The sequence below is a fragment of the Neophocaena asiaeorientalis genome, unplaced genomic scaffold (assembly GCF_003031525.2).
Source record: "Neophocaena asiaeorientalis asiaeorientalis breed wild unplaced genomic scaffold, Neophocaena_asiaeorientalis_V1.1 scaffold177, whole genome shotgun sequence".
NCBI classification, from domain to species: Eukaryota; Metazoa; Chordata; class Mammalia; order Artiodactyla; family Phocoenidae; genus Neophocaena; species Neophocaena asiaeorientalis.
Window position 1 is genome coordinate 4792311 of NW_020172779.1, and position 17333 is coordinate 4809643.

Sequence of the window (17333 nt, forward strand, 5' to 3'; positions counted from 1 at the left end):
GGCCTCTCACTATTGTGGCCTCTCCCATTGCAGAGCACAGACTCTGGACGCACAGGCTCAGCGGCCATGGCTCACGGGCCCAGCCGCTCTGCGGCATGTGAGATCTTCCCGGACCGGGGCACGAACCCGCGTCCCCTGCATCGGCAGGCAGACTCTCAACCACTGCGCCACCAGGGAAGCCCTAATAAAAGCTTTGAAACAACTTGATCAGAAGAACCTGTTCCTCCAGACTTCAAGATATTTTTAAAATAGATAGGTGAGAGAGGATATTCAGGAGTTCTTCTGGTTCCTCTTTTCCTCAGCCCTTCTGATTTCCCATAGATATGTACCTCATCTATCTCATCCAGGCCACCACAGCTGAATATTAAGGATGTCCTTTTTTCTATGTGAACTACATCCAACTAAGAAGAGGGCCCAATACAAGAAATGTGTACATTTTATGCATGAACTATACCAGAAGCAAACACTCTAATTTATGTGAAATAAAGACCAAATAAAACCAGAAGAAAACTGAATGTGTGATTTATTATATTTAAGATTGGTCTATAAGGCTTAAATATGTCTGTCATAATTAACAGTAAGTGAATGCAACTTTACAAAATCAGTATTTCAATACAGTACAGGACTAAATGTAGCAACTGTGCATTGAAAACTTGATATTTCCTCAATGCAAATATCAAATGTGCAGCACCATTTAGAAGCTTCCACTAAAAATGCAAAAGCCGCAGTAATTATTACAAGCTCTACTCAGAACACAAGACTACCTATATCAAGCGTTAGGGGAAAACAGTGGAGTCATTCAGGCGTAATATGTCAGATTTGGTACAGGATTAAAATACTAACTTTTTTTAATGTCCTGGTTTCAAATTAATAAATACAAAAATAATATAAAAATATACACCAGTTGATAAGCCTGCACCTCAGAGGATCAGAAGGTTAAATCTCGCTCTCATATGTGTGCAGGTATGTCTTTAGTGTCAGAATTTCTGGATAGCTGCGGCTGGTCTTGCGGAAGAAATCCAGACTGGTAAGATGTTCAATGTCCCGCACCCGAGCCGTGTGCATCTTTATAAGCTCTTCTACCCATTTTGACTCATCCTCTGAGCTCTGCAACGGAAAGGGAGTACAGAGTCAGAATTTTCCAAAGGAGTTTCTCTACACGGTCCGTTTGCTCCACGTCCACAAATGACCTCTACATACTCCTGCACCCAAAGCCAAGGCGTGTTATTCCTTCCTGGCCTCCCCGCCTCTCTCCCTCAGTGCTGCTGGCAACGGGCCACAAATACTGGCCCTTGGCTGTGAACATTTTCAACAGCAATTAGCTGTACCAAATAAACCAGATGTGTGGTACGAAACGGCATTTGATGCAATATGTTCTCCTAACATAAATCAAAATTGGGAAAACCAAAGGCCCCGGAGAATTCAGTGATGTGTTTCTTTCCCCTGCTGTCAAATTGCAATGAGAAGTACAGAGCATGAGGAATTAGGAATGCTCCTCTGCCTCCCAAGGAAAAGAAAGAGCTTGTGCCCAATGCACAAAATGATGTGTGTGCATTTCTAGTCCTTCAGAAGAATGTGCTAGATCAAGGACATCATCTGTTGGACGGCAGTGAATCGATATTTGGATGAGTTCGACTCTGCGCAGCTCAGCTGATACACCTGCACTTTGGGGCCCAAGAGGCCTGAGTTGGAATCACAACTCTTCCACTGCCTGGCTGTGAGACCTTGCTGAAGCTGCTTGACCTCTCTAGGCCTCAGTTTCTTCATTCGTTCATAAGAATAATAATGCTTACTTCAGCTCCCTGGGAAGGAGGAAGGAGAGGAAGGAAGAAGGGGAGAAAAATGAGTAAAGTAAGGAAACAACATCATGGGTTTTCCCATGATGGGAAGGAAGGAAATCACTTTCTGTCTTAACTACTTGCCAAAAATTGCCTCACTGGCACAAATTCGAGATGAAAGACATTTAAATGTCCCACACTAAACAATTTATTTCACATCTAAGTAGAAACAAAAAGGCAGTGCAGATAAAGCAGTCCTTTACATTTAAAAAATACCTTCTTTCACTTTTGAGGGAACTTGAGAGAAGGAACGAGATCCGAGAACCTTGAGAATATGGAGAAACGTCTACCTTCGTCAGTAGACATGGGGCAGGAGGGTCTTGGCCAATAATTTTATTCCCAAATGCCTCCGGAATTGCAATGGCTTCCAAAAGTCTTTCTACAAGTCGAAGGGTAGCTGTGAGTCCCAGGGCTGAGAATGTTCAGGCATGCCCTTGCCCAAGTCTTTGACTGCAAGTGGTCTCAATGAACGACCCATCAAAGCCCAAGAACCTGCACTGGGTTTTCTCAGAAAGCTCCAACCCACACGGACCTGGACAGGGCGCTCCAGCAGCTTGTGCCAGTGCTAAATATGTACAGGAGGGTGTTGGTTCAGAAAACTGATGCCTGGCCATCCCAGGCAAAATGAAGAAACAGGAAGAAATTGCTTTGCAGGCTGGGGGAAATAAGGATTTTAACCCTCCACGCCCCACCCTCCTAACCCAAGCTAACCAAGATCTCTGCGAGTCATAGGAAAGAACAGGCCTAAATATAACTCTACCCACAACGGTACTGACCAATCCTCAGTGTGACCATATAATTAACGAAGTAGGAGGTCTCCAAATGGGTCGGGACCCCCTCAGAGTAAGCAGAGTAAGCATGAAGTGATATTTTCGGGAGAATTTTCATATTCGACTCATTTATTTGATTTTTCAATGGTCAGTAAATCTAATGTTTCCTTTGTAAATGTAAGTCATTTGAATGTGTGAACAAGAGATGAAAAGATTTTTCCTAATTTAAATAATGGCTAGCCGGGATTATACGAATTTGGGGGAAAATCTGTCTTTGGCTATTTCTTTCCTTGGGAAGTGATTTGCCAATTTCATTTGAGGGGCATTCTCTTCTGGTTCTCACAGGCTAAAATCCAGCCTCCAGTTAGTCAAAATACTGGGCTATGTTACACATGAAGAAAATGCCTTCTGCCTCTTGCTAGCAATCCACAGAAGTATTTGCGGCAGGAGACTCTAGTACAAAATGCAAAACTAATAAAAGTCGAATAAAAGTTCATGTGCTCCAAGAGAGGAAAAGAAAAACTTTAAAAATAAATTAAAAAAATAAATAACTTTACACATTAATGCAAACGAAAGCACAGTCCAGGAACTTGCTTAGTGTTTTTCTTGCTATGGACATTTATCCTTCACCTGCCTTTTCTCCCTAACTTCCTCCCAAGTGAATTTGTGAATTCAAGTCCCAGAAGTCTTAAGGTGGACTTTAAGGCAAGGACAGGTGTCTGCGTAGGCAGGGGGTTCTTCAATAAGAGGCATGCTGGCCTTGAACTCTATAAGAAATACCCCTAAGCTCTGTGCAAAGAGGAAGATGTATGAGGACATCAGTGGATTTCGTCAGCTGTAACATCAGGGTGAATAAAGAACTGCCTCTGAGCTGAGTTCAGAACAACGTTTTTCAAACTCCTGCATCACCAAATTCCCCTAATGACAGGGAAACGTGACCATACATCCCCCAGGAACTGAGGTGTCTCTTAAATGGCCTACTTTAAGTCTGAAATGTCTTTGTAGTCTCTGCCTTATCTTAAACATGTATGGCAATTTTGAATTTAACTCCATAAAATATGTGTTTCCTTTTTTACAAAAATTTTACCTCCCCACAACAAGATTTTAGTAAAACTGAAGTTCAAAAAAGTACATCATGCTATCCAGAGGCATTACATCCCTCTCGGGTATGCCATTACCTAGTCTCGTGGGCTACGAACAATCAAAATTGAGAGAGTCGAGCCAATTAATTGAGGACAGCTCCTCTCTCACTTGAAGTGCCCTTGCTTCTCCACCTCCCATCCAATTATTTCTAAGATCTTATTTATCCTTCCAGTACAGTACTGCTGCCTTCCACCTTCCTTTAGAAATTTCCAAGACCACACCCAGTTCAAATTCTGTTCCCTCAATCCTGGGAATCTTGCCAAAGACCTTTGAGGACCATGCTTGATCCCCTCCAATTCAAATTTATGTCCCCAAAACAGAGTCTACAATGTTGTTCTTATGCGTAAACATTTTCCGTGGTTATCTAATGTCTGTGCAATGAGAAAAAAGTCTTAAGGCCCCAAGCTTCCACTATAGAAATCTGATAAATTTGAAAAAGGATGGGCTTTTGGAATCAGAGGCCTTGAATCTAAAGTTCTACTTTTCTACTGACGAACCAGTAACCATGTTACATACTTTTTCTTTATGAGCTACAGGTTTCTCAAGAGTTAATAAAAGGGGAGGGGGAGGAACTCATATATATCTGCCTAATAGGGTAATGAGATGTTCAGAAGTAATGAATGAGAGGACCTGCACAGTACTTGGATAGTAACATGGACTCAATCAATGATAACTACTACTACTATGGCCACCATGACTACTACCACGACTACTTTTACTTTAAATCTGATTCCGTGCAAACTTGAAAACCTTACCTCCCACTATGATCCTCATTTCCAATATTCTAGCCAACTTAATTAGCTTTTTCAGCCATATTTCAATTTTTTGTCTGCACCTGTTATTTTGTTTTGGATGGTCATAGCTTCAATCTTCACCTGTAATTGAAGCCATAGCCCCAAAGCTGCCTTGTCCGCGAAGCTGAAAATCTCTGTTGAAGCTATTCTTAAGGGTCTTTGCCTTTTAGTGAAGCAATTTCTGTGCTTGTTTCATTTACTTTCCCCCTTGAAGGCTGCCTTGAGTGTGACTATGTTAAACACGCCATCATTCTTCCCAGGGTACCTTACATAATTAAGGAATTTGAGTACTGCTTCTTGACTAAAAATCTTCCTCTGTAGATTTTATCTCCTATTCTATTACATAAACAAAAGCATAGAGACTATTACTTCTAAAATCAACCTTGGAGCACAGGATTTCCATCACATTAAAGAAACCTGGAGTAATCATGTGATTTGTCCCTGAGTGCAGCATTACTACAGAGCCAGGAGCACAGAGCACGGATCCTGTCTGCCTTCCTGAGGCTTTTTTGCCGCGCCATCCTCCTTTCACGTTGGAATAAGTGAATCAAGAGTCATCTGTGCTATTTAAGAATGGGGTGACCTGTTACATCTGCCCTCATAACTAGTAGCAAATGAAACTCTGATTTGTAAAGTATATATTCCTGTGTGTATGTCTTTTTTAAAAAGTTTTTATGAATGAAATTTTCAAACATCCACAAAAGTGGAGTGAATGATACAATGAGCTCCTGAGAACTCTTCCCTCATTTCAGTAATTACCAAAATTGTGTTACTTTTCACTTTTTACAAAATATCTATGTCTTTTGCAAATTGGAAAACATGTGGGCACTTCTATCATTTGCCAAAATCAAACACAGAAATAGAACAACATTAAATGCACACACATCCCACACACCCCTATGCTGAAAAATAAAAAGCCATTAGAGCACAAAGTTCCCAAGTGTTATGCAAAGTTTCCTTTGGGTCCTTTCTAAAGATCCAATTTGTATACCCATTTGTGTAGTGCAAATGTTTTATGATAAGTATGTCCTAGTTCAAGGCTGGGAATATAAATTAAGACACCAAGATGAATTCTGTCAGCAAATCCTAAAGGACACTGTTCTTGAACTCACATTGCAGCTTTCATCATTGTCTGGTCTGTGAGGAAGGATGAATGAGGAGACAGAGAGGGGGCCGTCACACTTGTCGGCGGGCTGGGTGAAATCCAGGCAGCTGGTGATGATGCTGTAGTAGTGAGTTGGAACAGGAATAGAACTGCCTTCCACATACCTGAAACAGGAAGGCAAAATCAAACTATAGCCGAGGTAGTAGCTTTCTTTTTTGAATGGTGGCCAGTGAATATTGCCCAAGTCACTAAAATTAAATTTCACTCAATGGAGTCATTTTTCACTTACAGGTGTTAACCCACTTCTGTATCTTTGAATACCATGTTTTCAATGCCTGGAATCTCCTCTTTCTCTCAACCTGGTAGACTGAAAAAGATACTCCAGACAAAGAAAACAGCTTGAACCAATTCTCAGAGGTGGGACATAATGCATAGGTCAGTGGAGTAGAAATGTAAGTCTGGAAGAGTCGATAAAAGCCAAAGTAAGGGGGGCTCTGAGTGCCAAAGTTGTAGAGTTTGGGCATTATTTTTCAGGCAGTAATGCTCCACTGAAGGTTTCTGTGCTAGGAAGTGCCATTATGAGATCCATGTTTCAGGAAAATAGCTTTCATAGACTTGTATAAAATGGACCAGAGGCAGAAAACACAGGAGCTAGGAGAGTGATAGCCCTTCCAGCCACAGTGAGATCCTGAACTTGGTACGGTTGGTACAGAGAATTCATTTACTAAAGAAAATTCTAGGAACTGAGTGCTACTGATGAGTTACAAAAGTAGAAAAAGTTATTTTGAGTAGAGCATAGTATAGAAATTCATAATTCCTTACCTGGTTTTCTATTACCTTAATTTTAATCATTTCAAAAGATTGAAATTATAATTGAACTAACAGTATAACTTGGGCTAAAAACTATGACAATAGTCAGCAATAAAATAAATGTACAAGTAGGATAAAATTTCTCTTATGGATGACTGGAAAGGGGGTAGGATAACACCTATTTTATTAGTTATATATATGGAAAAAATTAGCATTTTATGTCTGTCAATCACAATGAAACCCTCTCATATTTTGTGTTGCTCTCTAATTGTTTCATGCATGTATAAAATTAAATGAAGAGGGCTTCCCTGGTGGTGCCGTGGTTAAGAATCTGCCTGCCAATGCAGGGGACACGGGTTGGAGTCCTGGTCCGGGAAGGTCCCACGTGCCGCAGAGCAACTAAGCCCATGTGCCACAACTACTGAGCCTGCGCTCTAGAGCCCGCAAGCCTCAACTACTGAGCCCGTGTGCCACAACTACTGAAGCCCGCGTGCCTAGAGCCTGTGCTCCGCCACAAGAGAAGGCACCGCAATGAGAAGCTCTCACACCGAAACGAAGAGTAGCTCCCGCTTGCCACAACTAGAGAAAGCCTGCATGCAGCAACGAAGATCCAACGCAGCCAAAAATAAAATTTTTAAAAATTTTTAAAAGAGTTCTTCAAATATTAGGTATATCAGCTCCTTTAAAAAAATTAAATGATGACCTATTATGAATTTGTTGTATTTATATCTTCTTACTTTCTCCACCAGACTGTAAGTTCCTTATAAACAGAGTATGCCTCATCCTTTTATATCCCTAATAGCACCACAGAGAGGGATAGAAATGAGATTTGACCAAAGTTTATATGTAATTTCCTATTGAAATGTACTGACTCAGAAAACCTAAGGAATGCTAAAAGTCCCCCCCAAATAGTGAACACAAGTGAAAATTATCATCTTCCCACTAAAGAGTTGTTGAAGAATAAAGTTAAAAAATTTCTAATCTTTTGATACATTTTCTTTCATGAAAATGAAAAGTGCATTTATTTATCACAAATCCTAATTCCTTTCCAACCACCAATGCCTCGTTTAATCACAGGTCCAAAAGAACTGAAGAAATCACAAGGAGATTCGAAGAGCAACAGGTTTAAGAGGTATCAGCTCTTCTCTAGTACGTGAATATTTGAAAAATATTCTTGAGTGAGATCTTGGAATTTAAAAGCACACGTTGCGTGGGAATGAAAAGCTTACTGTTTGATTTTGTCTTGTGTGTCATGTAAGCCATCGTAGTCATAGTCAAAAATTGGTCCACTTATCACATTAACTCCATTTCTTTCTGAAGCATATTTCTTCACCAGAACCCTTTGGAAATAATTCCAGACTCCTGTACAAAAACAAAATCAGTTCTCCGTAAACAAAACTCCTTGCTTTGGCCAAATTCTCTCTTGGATGCATTAAACAAGCCAAATGTCACAAGCCAAGAAACAGTAGATCTGTTGTGATTCTTAAGAGCAATCCATCCTAAAGCATTAGCTGTGGGTGTGTCATTTATGAACCGGCCAAGAGAAAGATACGGAGACAATGGTAGAGGAGTTTAACGTAGCCCAACCAGTCAGGGAAGGATTTACAGGTGAAATGGTTACTAGGCTGAGATCTGAAGGACAAGTGGGTGTTTCTGAGGCAAAGAGGTGGAGACAACATTCCAGGCAGAGAATAGTATGTGCAACAGGGGAAGTATGGTGTTTGTGGGAAATTGAAAAAAGGCTTTAATCTACTTTCTCTTCTTTCACATGTCATAGATGCGCTAATTCTCAAGTTTATGTCTCTAGCCCTAACCTTTCCAGGCAACTCCAGACATGCTACCCAACCAGCCCTCTCATGGTACATTTGAAAACCTAATAATCATATCTAACAAAAAATTATCCAAACAGAATTCTTGACTTTTCTTCCACTCCTGATCCAACTCTTGGCTTCTCCATCATAGCCAGTGGCACTCGCATTCACCCCGATGTTCAGGTCAAAATCTTAGGATTCATCCCTGACTTCTCTCCTTACTTCATATGCATGTGAACAAGTCCTGTTAGTGCTACCTCTAAAATACATCCCAGTCTTCCAAATCTGACCACTCCTCACAATTTTCACTGCATCCACCCTGGTCCAAGTCACTATCCTCTTTGCAATGAACTACCACAAAAGACTACTTGGCACCTTGGGAGAAACTCTTCCTTCCCCGTAGCCCATTCTCTTTGGAGTAGCCAAATGGACCCTTTTACACTATAAATGTGATTGTATCACATTTCCACAACACCCACCTCTAACACTCCAGATGATTTCTCACTGTAATTAAAATAAAATCCCAACTTTCCACCATGGCCCTTGCCTCCCTCCATGACTTTTCTTCCTATTCCTTTCCCCCTCAGGTACATGCCTTTCTTCCTGTCCCCCAACTCACTAAACTTGTTTCAGAGTAAGATTTTGCATATGCTTTTCCCTTCATCTGGAAAACACATCCCCTGACTAGGCATGCCTAGTTTCTCCTCCGCTATTCATTTCTCACTTTCATGGTCATCCTCTAGAGAGGATTTCCTTGGCCTCGCTAGCTCCAATTTACACGATAGTCAATCACAGGGGAAGGAGAGGGGCAGAATGGAAAAGGGAAAAGGCAAAAGAAGGGAATAACAGAAGAGGACAGGAAAGGCAAACCAAAGAAGTTGGCTCTAACATGTTAGATTTAACTTACCATGCTCTATTCTACATCGGGGTTTTGAGGTTCAGGCTGTTATCATTTTTTACCTCCCCTTATTAGAAAATGCTTGGGCATTTTTCCCATAGTGCTTCAACTGCTGATCCTCTATTCTAAATGAGAAAGACAGAGCAGCCCACCAGAGCCAAAATACCATGGATAATTATTTGCAATAAAGAAATGAGGACAGTGGGGAAGAAGTTCAAATGTTAACTTAAGCGTAAAAATTGGAGAGCCATAGAGGGAAAGAAATAACAATGAGAACAGTCAAAAGGCCAAACCCGCAGAAATGTGGCATGCAAGAAAACCATTCCCCTAGTGAAGAAGGACAGCGGGCCCTCTGTGAAAGGCCTTTGGCCACACCAGCCTCAGGGTGGTACCGTGTGCTTCCTTCATTGCTGCTTGGTCAAAAAGGCATCAGTAAAGGATAAAGAAATCCAGGAAACCCTGATTTGTGGAAATTCAATGAAGCTGCATTCCATGTAATATTAGGACAAATGGATCTACGGGGGTTTGTGAAACCTTTCTCAGCTGGGGCTGAGAACAAACGAGGAAACCTCCTTTTAAAAGCATACTTTAATTTTTCACTCATAGGCAAGAGATTCTACCTTTGAATAAGCCTTTATTTACTAAATTAGGACATCAAATAAACATTTTTTTTTTTCTCTAAACCGTGTTGGCCATTTCACCAATGTCAAGTTGAGGAGGCTCAGCTCTGTAGATGACATTCCACCATCTCGTGTCCTATTTTGAGACTTTATTTCAGCCCTGAGAGTCATGTAACACAGCCCAATACTCCTTTAGAAAGTGGAGTTATGTAGAAGTGTTTCCTTTTCCTACCTTTCCTATAAGCATATATGTCTGCTCACTGTAAATAAACTAAAGGGAGGTCAAAGCTACTCTATAATGCTTTCTCCGTCTTTGAATACATGGATGGTTGGATGGATGGAGGGATGCATGGATGGATGGAATATGGATGGATAGGCAAATGAATGAACTCTTTGTTAGCAGAAATAGAAAATGGATTGTTTTTGTCATTGGACAGTTAAGTTACAAATCCATATAAGCCATAGAAGTCATGCAATCAAATCTCATAATTTTATAAATGACAAGCTAAATGGCATTTCTATGATCACATAGCCAGTGTTCACACTCCAGAGATCAGAACTCAGTTTTGGGGCTAGGGCTCACTGTGCCTATACCATTCATTTCATCACTATCATCCACAAATATTTATGTCATATACAAAGAAATTATGAGTGTATATAATTTGCACAGCCCTAAAACCTACTGAACTTAATTCTCTGATGATTCAGGAGACCCTTTAAGCTCTTGCTGGGTTTCGGGGTCAACATTCAGAATACATCACCATCCCACTAAAGGAAAAAGGTGTTAGTGGCTTTTACTGTAACATTCTATAAATAAATACAGATGCTGTTAAATGTCAGGTAGCCTCCAAAATACAGAGAAGACTCTTTTAAACCACTGAGCATTGAAATAGAGAGAACACCGGATTAGAAGGAAAGCACAAACTTGGTTTAGCTCAGCTTCTGCCATTCATGGGTCACTTCTTGTGACTTCAATTTCTTAATTATAAACAAGGGATAAAAAAACCCTGCCAAGCTCCCTCACTCACAGATTCATATTTTGGCTTAGCAGTAGAGAATTTACATTAAAGTTCTTCAAAAATTATAAAGGCTAAACACATGAAAGGTATTATTATTATTAAAATGAATAGAGAGGTAGGAAAGGTAAGTGGTAAATTTAGAAACATTTCTTTCCACAAATAATAGTCTACTAGGTAAATATTAGACTTACGTTTGAAAGCAGGATACATTGGAACCATATTGGTTACGAGGAATGCATCATATTTAGTTTCTGGCAGAGAGCTCAGATCTAAACATTGGGAAAACAAATAGTGCCCATTACATAATAAAATCGACATCAATAAAAAAAGGAATCTTCTAAAATGGTCCAAACAGCATGAAATGCGTGGATCTACCCTTTTATTCCTACTTATCCCATTCTTTATATACCATTTCCTACTTCCCTTCCCACTCAATCTCTTTTCTTCACTCAATAGTTCTCCTTAAAAACATTTTTATGATTCTTTTTCTTCCTACTTAGTCTTGCGTCTACTAAGTATTTTATAAAAGAATTCTTTGATTTTACTGGCATAATTTGGACTTTTAAAAAAATGTCATCAAGGTAATGAGAGAGAATTAAAGGGCTTCATGTATTCTTAAGAGATCACCTCTATAGTATTATGTAAAAGATTTATGTCAATAATTTCCTATTTCACTTTCAGATGCTCATTTAGTGATGTCAGGTGACACACAGAATATTCCCTTGCATTTTAGAATTCCCCGGGAATAGGATTTGTGAAAGCGGGTCTCTTTTCTGGCTGCTTTTGGAAGGCTCCCAGAGAAGTTCATCTCCTCAATCTCTTGAGCGCCCCTCTGGCTTTTAGGTTTTTTAGAAAACCTAAAAACCACTGAAATCCTAAATACCAAGTTGCACACGCCAGACTCCACAAAATAACATCCCTCTAGAATGGTCAGATCCTGCTATCTGTAACTTACAAGGAGGAAAGAGGAATCCATAGGACATCTGTTTATCATTTTTGTAGGCCAAACAGCTCTGACTGAAACTCGGAGAAACACGGACATCAGGCCGGACGCAATTGGTCAGGTGTTCAGGGATGCCAGAGACCTCAGCCTGTATGGTAGTCACAGGTAGTCAGCAATGCCATGGCAGAGACAACACCAAACCAACAGGGAAATGCTGAAGCCAGATTGTTTGGTTCCAGACAGCCAGAATCAAAGCCCTATTAGCTTTTACTATAGCTCATATTCTGATATTGACTCTTTTTTTTTTTTTTTTTAAGGACCTCAGTTTTAAATGTAGTAAGCTAGTAACTTTTTAACTCTTATGTTTTTAGTAGCAGGACTCTCTTATCAGTCCTAGGTGAAACAATAATACGCAAGGCAGAAATCTCACTGTTGATATAACGAATGAGATTCCACATAAGACAGCTTAAAAAATAATATTCTGAGAAATAATATAGACATATCTCCTATTTTTTAAAAAAAGACTATATATGTATTGTATGTGCCTGAGAACAAATTAATAAGAAGCTGTGTTTGGGGCAGTAGAAGTAGTCATTTGTATTCAGAGTTTAAAAACATAGTTCAACTGCCCAATGAATTTTTCTAATTCCTGAAATAAACTTTCTTACCTCATCTTTACCAAAACTGAAACCCCAACATAAAACCTTCATTAAAAAAGAACAGGATAAAAAAAAAAAAAAAAAAAAAAAAAAAGAACAGGATGTTGATAGTGGGGCAGGCTATACATGTGTGGAGCCGTGGGTATATGGGAAATTTCTGTCTCTCCCATTCAGTTTTGCTCTGAACCTAAAACTGCTCTAAAAAATAAAGTCTATTAAAACAAATGGCCAGATACTGGTGGCTTCTGTAACTAGTGGACCATGTCGAGCAGAGTAAGAAAAACTAAAAGAATTAGTATGCTATGCTCTTCCACCTATTACCATGAAGTTTTTAGAACACTGCAGAAAGTCTAATTCAAAATATTTTACAACAGATCCAATATAGGATTTCTTTCATCAGGAAAACTTAAAATCTTGTCTAAGACAATTCTGTTCAGCAAACAATCATTATATTAAGGCAAGGAGCGTAATGACATGAAGAACATGAAACCCAGTTTTCTCAATGACCTGTTTGGAAACAGTGTACGATGTCCAGAGTGGCATTAGGAATATTTCACTATAACTGCTTTCAAAGTCAGTGTGATACAAGATATCATATCTAGTCCGATAAAGCACCGCAGGCCGTCCATAGAGGAGGTGTCTCTCTAGGAAAGAAAAAAATAAACTGTCTTAAACACATATTAAACTGTACATCAAATGTTAAAGAAATATTGGAAGAGAGTCAAATTGTCCACAATTTGCTTGCTTACTTATTAATAATGTAGCTCCTTCTTCTTAATTTAATCAGGTTAGTTTTCCTAACACTTCTGTGGTTTATTTGATCACCTAAGCGTGGGTCAAGGCTTACAGTTATCCAAACTGTAAAGTAAATACCATATTTATTTTAATGGTTTTTTTCAGTTATAAAGAATTTTAATCTGTATGGGTAAGACAATTATTTATTAAATTTCGAAATGATTCAGCTGACTGGGAAGTCAAGACAATTAGATTTTTATAGAATTAATTCATTTGACCCTGGAAAGGCTCATCAAATTAACCAAAGATTTAATTAAGGGGAAGGTACTCTTTGATCATTATTTGTAAACTGCAACTCAAATATGCATTATTTCAGCATAAAAAGTGAGTACTAATGAGCATTTAAAGTAAGTAGCTTTGTGACATGGAGGAAAACTCTTTAGGTAAGAACTTAAAGGAACATGTATAGATAAAATAAGTGGCATTCAAGGGGGTCCTTTAAATACAAAAGGGAGGTCATCGGTTACCAAAGAACTCAGTTAAGACCCCAGAATGTAGATTCAGACCCCTAAGAGGAAGCTCTCCTCTTAGGAAAAAATAAAGGTTTGAAACTTTATTCTTCTAAGAAGAAGACATGGGAGATTAATGTGCAAACCTTCATTCTACGCCCACAATAAATGCCTCAAGCTTGATCTGCCCATTTTAGACAGGCTAAAGTCAGAACTGCCATAGATTCATAGAAATTGGGGTCCTGCAGACCAAAATATTGAGAGACTGAGGCTTTGGCAATTCACGATCCCCTAAGTGATGATCCAAAAAAATTGTTTTACTATGATTTCTATTAGAAAAAAGTCAGTCTGGCACTTACTAAATTATGTATACATGTTGCTTTAATTAAAGTATTACCATTCTACACAAGTAACAGAGAAAACCCTTTGTAGATTACTTTGCAAGACCCTCCCAAGTAGAACTGCTGATTTGAGGCAAAATAGCCCACAGTTCACAGCACAAGCCTGTTCTGGGTAGCTGGGCTTTGTCAGCATTGCAGTAAATGTAGAAGTCTTGATAAAGCTACCAAATTTGGGGACCCACCCCTAAGAATTAGAACATAATATGCTAATATCGTATAAATGAAATATAATGAAAAGCCAGCAAATCATAACAGTAGTACTTGGGGGCAGTTTACCAGGTCAGACTTTCCTTCAAAACTCAAACCAAACCTTTTCTAGGTTCAAAATTTCCATTAACGTTTTCCTTGATTTCATTTTTGCTGCCTCTGAATTTCCTGGTTTCAGCTGGAAGCAGAAGTATCAAGATTCTTTGAGAAGCTATTCTCTTTTTATCATTCAAGTTTTAATGCTTACCCAACACATTCCTCCAAGCTCAGATGCAAACCTGGCATATTATCCAATCTATCCCATTAAGAGGACAACAAAACAGCAGCCATATTCCTCTATGCAACACCCCTCTTTAGAGCAGCCATCAATCAACACTCTTAGACAATCTATAGACTCCACCAACTCTGGTTCCTCCTTATTTCTCACCATTCCTCAACATAGCACTCCATTCCATGAAGGCTGATTGATTTGTAATGCTGCTCATAATCATTGTCAACAACTCTATGCTATTATATATATGACTCCTTTTCTCTCTACTGGGAATAACTTCTCCACCAGTCCTGTCACTTATCTCCCTCCAAATTTTTCATTAATGTATTCCCCCCTCATCAAACATATACTGAGTACCTTCTTTGTGTCAGGCCTTGGGCTATGGAATAGAGATACTTGGTAAAGACAATTAAGATAGAGCTTTTGGGCTTCCCAGGTGGCGCATTGGTTGAGAGACCGTCTGCTGATGCAGGGGACACGGGTCCATGCCCCGGTCTGGGAAGATCCCACATGCCGCAGAGCGGCTGGGACCATGAGGCATGGCCACTGAGCCTGCGCGTCCGGAGCCTGTGCTCCACAATGGGAGAGGCCACGACAGTGAGAGGCCCGCATACCGCAAAAAAAAAAAAAGAGAGAGCTTTTACCCTCAAGAAGCTCACAGTTCAATGAGAGAGACAGACATGGCATAGATAACTAAAATGCAATATGCTGCTCACTATATCAGAGATATCTACATAGTGGAACAGGAAAACAGAGCATGAGGCATGCCACAGATGGGGATGAGGTGGCATCAGTACGGACCTTACAGAACTTATGAAGCTAAGCCAGAGTGACCCCACATCCCATTTATGCCTGTTGCCCTGGCATAATTGTCCTTCTCACCTTCAAAAGGGGATGACAAATAATATGGTCACATAGCTCAGCACCCATGAAAGAGACATGGGGGGAGAGGGAGGAAAGGACAAGAGGGGAAGAGACATCTTAAGAGTCACTTTCTCCTGAAAGATTTCTCCAGTTAAGCTTCTCCATCTCTACTCATGCTTCTGCTCTGAGTTTCTGTAGAAACTCAATTTTCTTTTGAAATGTAGGTGTCATAGCTCCCAAGATATGCACAACTGCAGTTTTTGGCACACAGTTGGACCCCAAATATATCATTATCTGACTGACTTTTTCTCAATTGTTAACTGAGCATGTATGACATGAAGAAAAAAAAATGTAGTGGCTTTGGCAGTCTCCTAATATCCAACCAAGTCCCCCAACTGACCCAAAGAATCTACTTGGGTCTTCCTGTTGCATAATAGCTTCATCTAAGAAAGAGGTGAAATCATCTTTGCAGTAAGAAACATCTTAAGGTCCAGAAACAAAATTTAGATTTCCCTTTTTCAGTTTATCAGGGTATCAAACAATCACAGGTTCTTGGTCACAGCCTGCTATCCCCTATGACATCTTAGACAAGTCACCCATTGCATTTCTGTTTAGCAAAAAGTCCCTTGTTGAGCCACAAGAGTGTACTTGAAGCTCACTCTTTGGACACATAAGTGCTTCATCTAGAGACCAGCCACCCTGGAGATGAGCCTGCAAGCTTCTGCTTTTGAAATATGTTCCTCGTGATTTCTTGATACGGATCTAGTATAGCTTGTGTCTTCCCAGGCTGGGTTCCTACTCCGTGAAATTCCAGACAGAGCCTCCATTCCACACCCTAGCTCCCTGTTTACAATAGTGGCTGGCATTTTTGGTACATGCCACGGTTCTCCTCCAGATACCACGTCGGCAAAATACTGTGAGGCAAATCTTTTTAAGTGGTGTGGACTTCCCCAGCGCTCATTCTTTTTGTCTTCCAAAACTTGGTCATCCAGACTTGAGTGTGTGTTTCTTTTCCCTCTTCAGCTTCCTGATTCATATTCCCACAGATTAGCTGGCTGACTTGAGAGCCACATGAAATCTCTCCTCTTTTTTGTTTTTGTTTTAAACATCTACTCCCAGAATAATATGCTCTTACATTTTACCACAAAGTCTCTACCCAAGGTCTTCCCTTTTCCTACGTCCTTTCTCCTCCTTTGCCTTAGAAGTGTCTACTAGCATTTACTGCCATGTCAACCTCCTCTGGGATTAGATTTGATGCCTCTGGTAGGGTCCTGTTCTTTCTTACCTCAACCCTTAAAACACTACGCTGGGGCTTCCCTGGTGGCACAGTGGTTGAGAGTCCGCCTGCCGATGCAGGGGACGCGGGTTCATGCCCCGGTCTGGGAAGATCCCACATGCCGCGGAGCGGCTGGGCCCGTGAGCCATGGCCGCTGAGCCTGCACGTCCGGATCCTGTGCTCCACAATGGGAGAGGCCACAACAGTGAGAGGCCCGAGTACCGCAAAAAAAACAAAAAGTATACCACAATAATCCCAGGGGGAGGTGATTATTCACCTTCTTTATCCTCAAGAGGTCCTTCAGAACAAAACTGAAGGTTATGCATTTCTGTACAAAATCTAAAATGGGTTTTCTTCTGCCCAAAAGAAAAAGATGTTGGTTTTGTTTTAAAGGCTACCCTTAAACCAAACTTGAAAACAGTATATCTACAATCTCTCATTTGGAGGCTATAAACAAAAGGTAAAGAGGATCTTAAAAGTCAGGCTGTAAAGTTTGATGTTATTTTGTGTAATGAGGATTTTTCCAAGGAGTTTCTGCATTCTAGGACCACAGCTACTAAGTGACTTTAAGAGAATCCAAGGGAAACCCTAAGGAACAATCAAAGATAATACCCAAAGACTGGGTGACTTGGGCAGATCTGTGAGTGTTATCACTATCAG

The 17333-nt window shown here is 40.1% G+C and overlaps 1 protein-coding gene across 1 annotated transcript in view; it reads right to left on the minus strand.

Moving 5' to 3' along the window:
• Nucleotides 1–505: 505 nt before the first annotated feature.
• ENPP2 (ectonucleotide pyrophosphatase/phosphodiesterase 2) overlaps nt 506–17333 on the minus strand; it is a 107375-nt gene continuing 90547 nt past the window's right edge. Inside the window, 7 exon segments of the mRNA XM_024741317.1 lie at nt 506–1107; nt 5658–5814; nt 7690–7822; nt 11000–11077; nt 11764–11899; nt 12918–13054; nt 14366–14440. Coding sequence (XP_024597085.1) covers nt 937–1107; nt 5658–5814; nt 7690–7822; nt 11000–11077; nt 11764–11899; nt 12918–13054; nt 14366–14440 — 887 coding nt within the window. The 3' untranslated portion in view covers nt 506–936.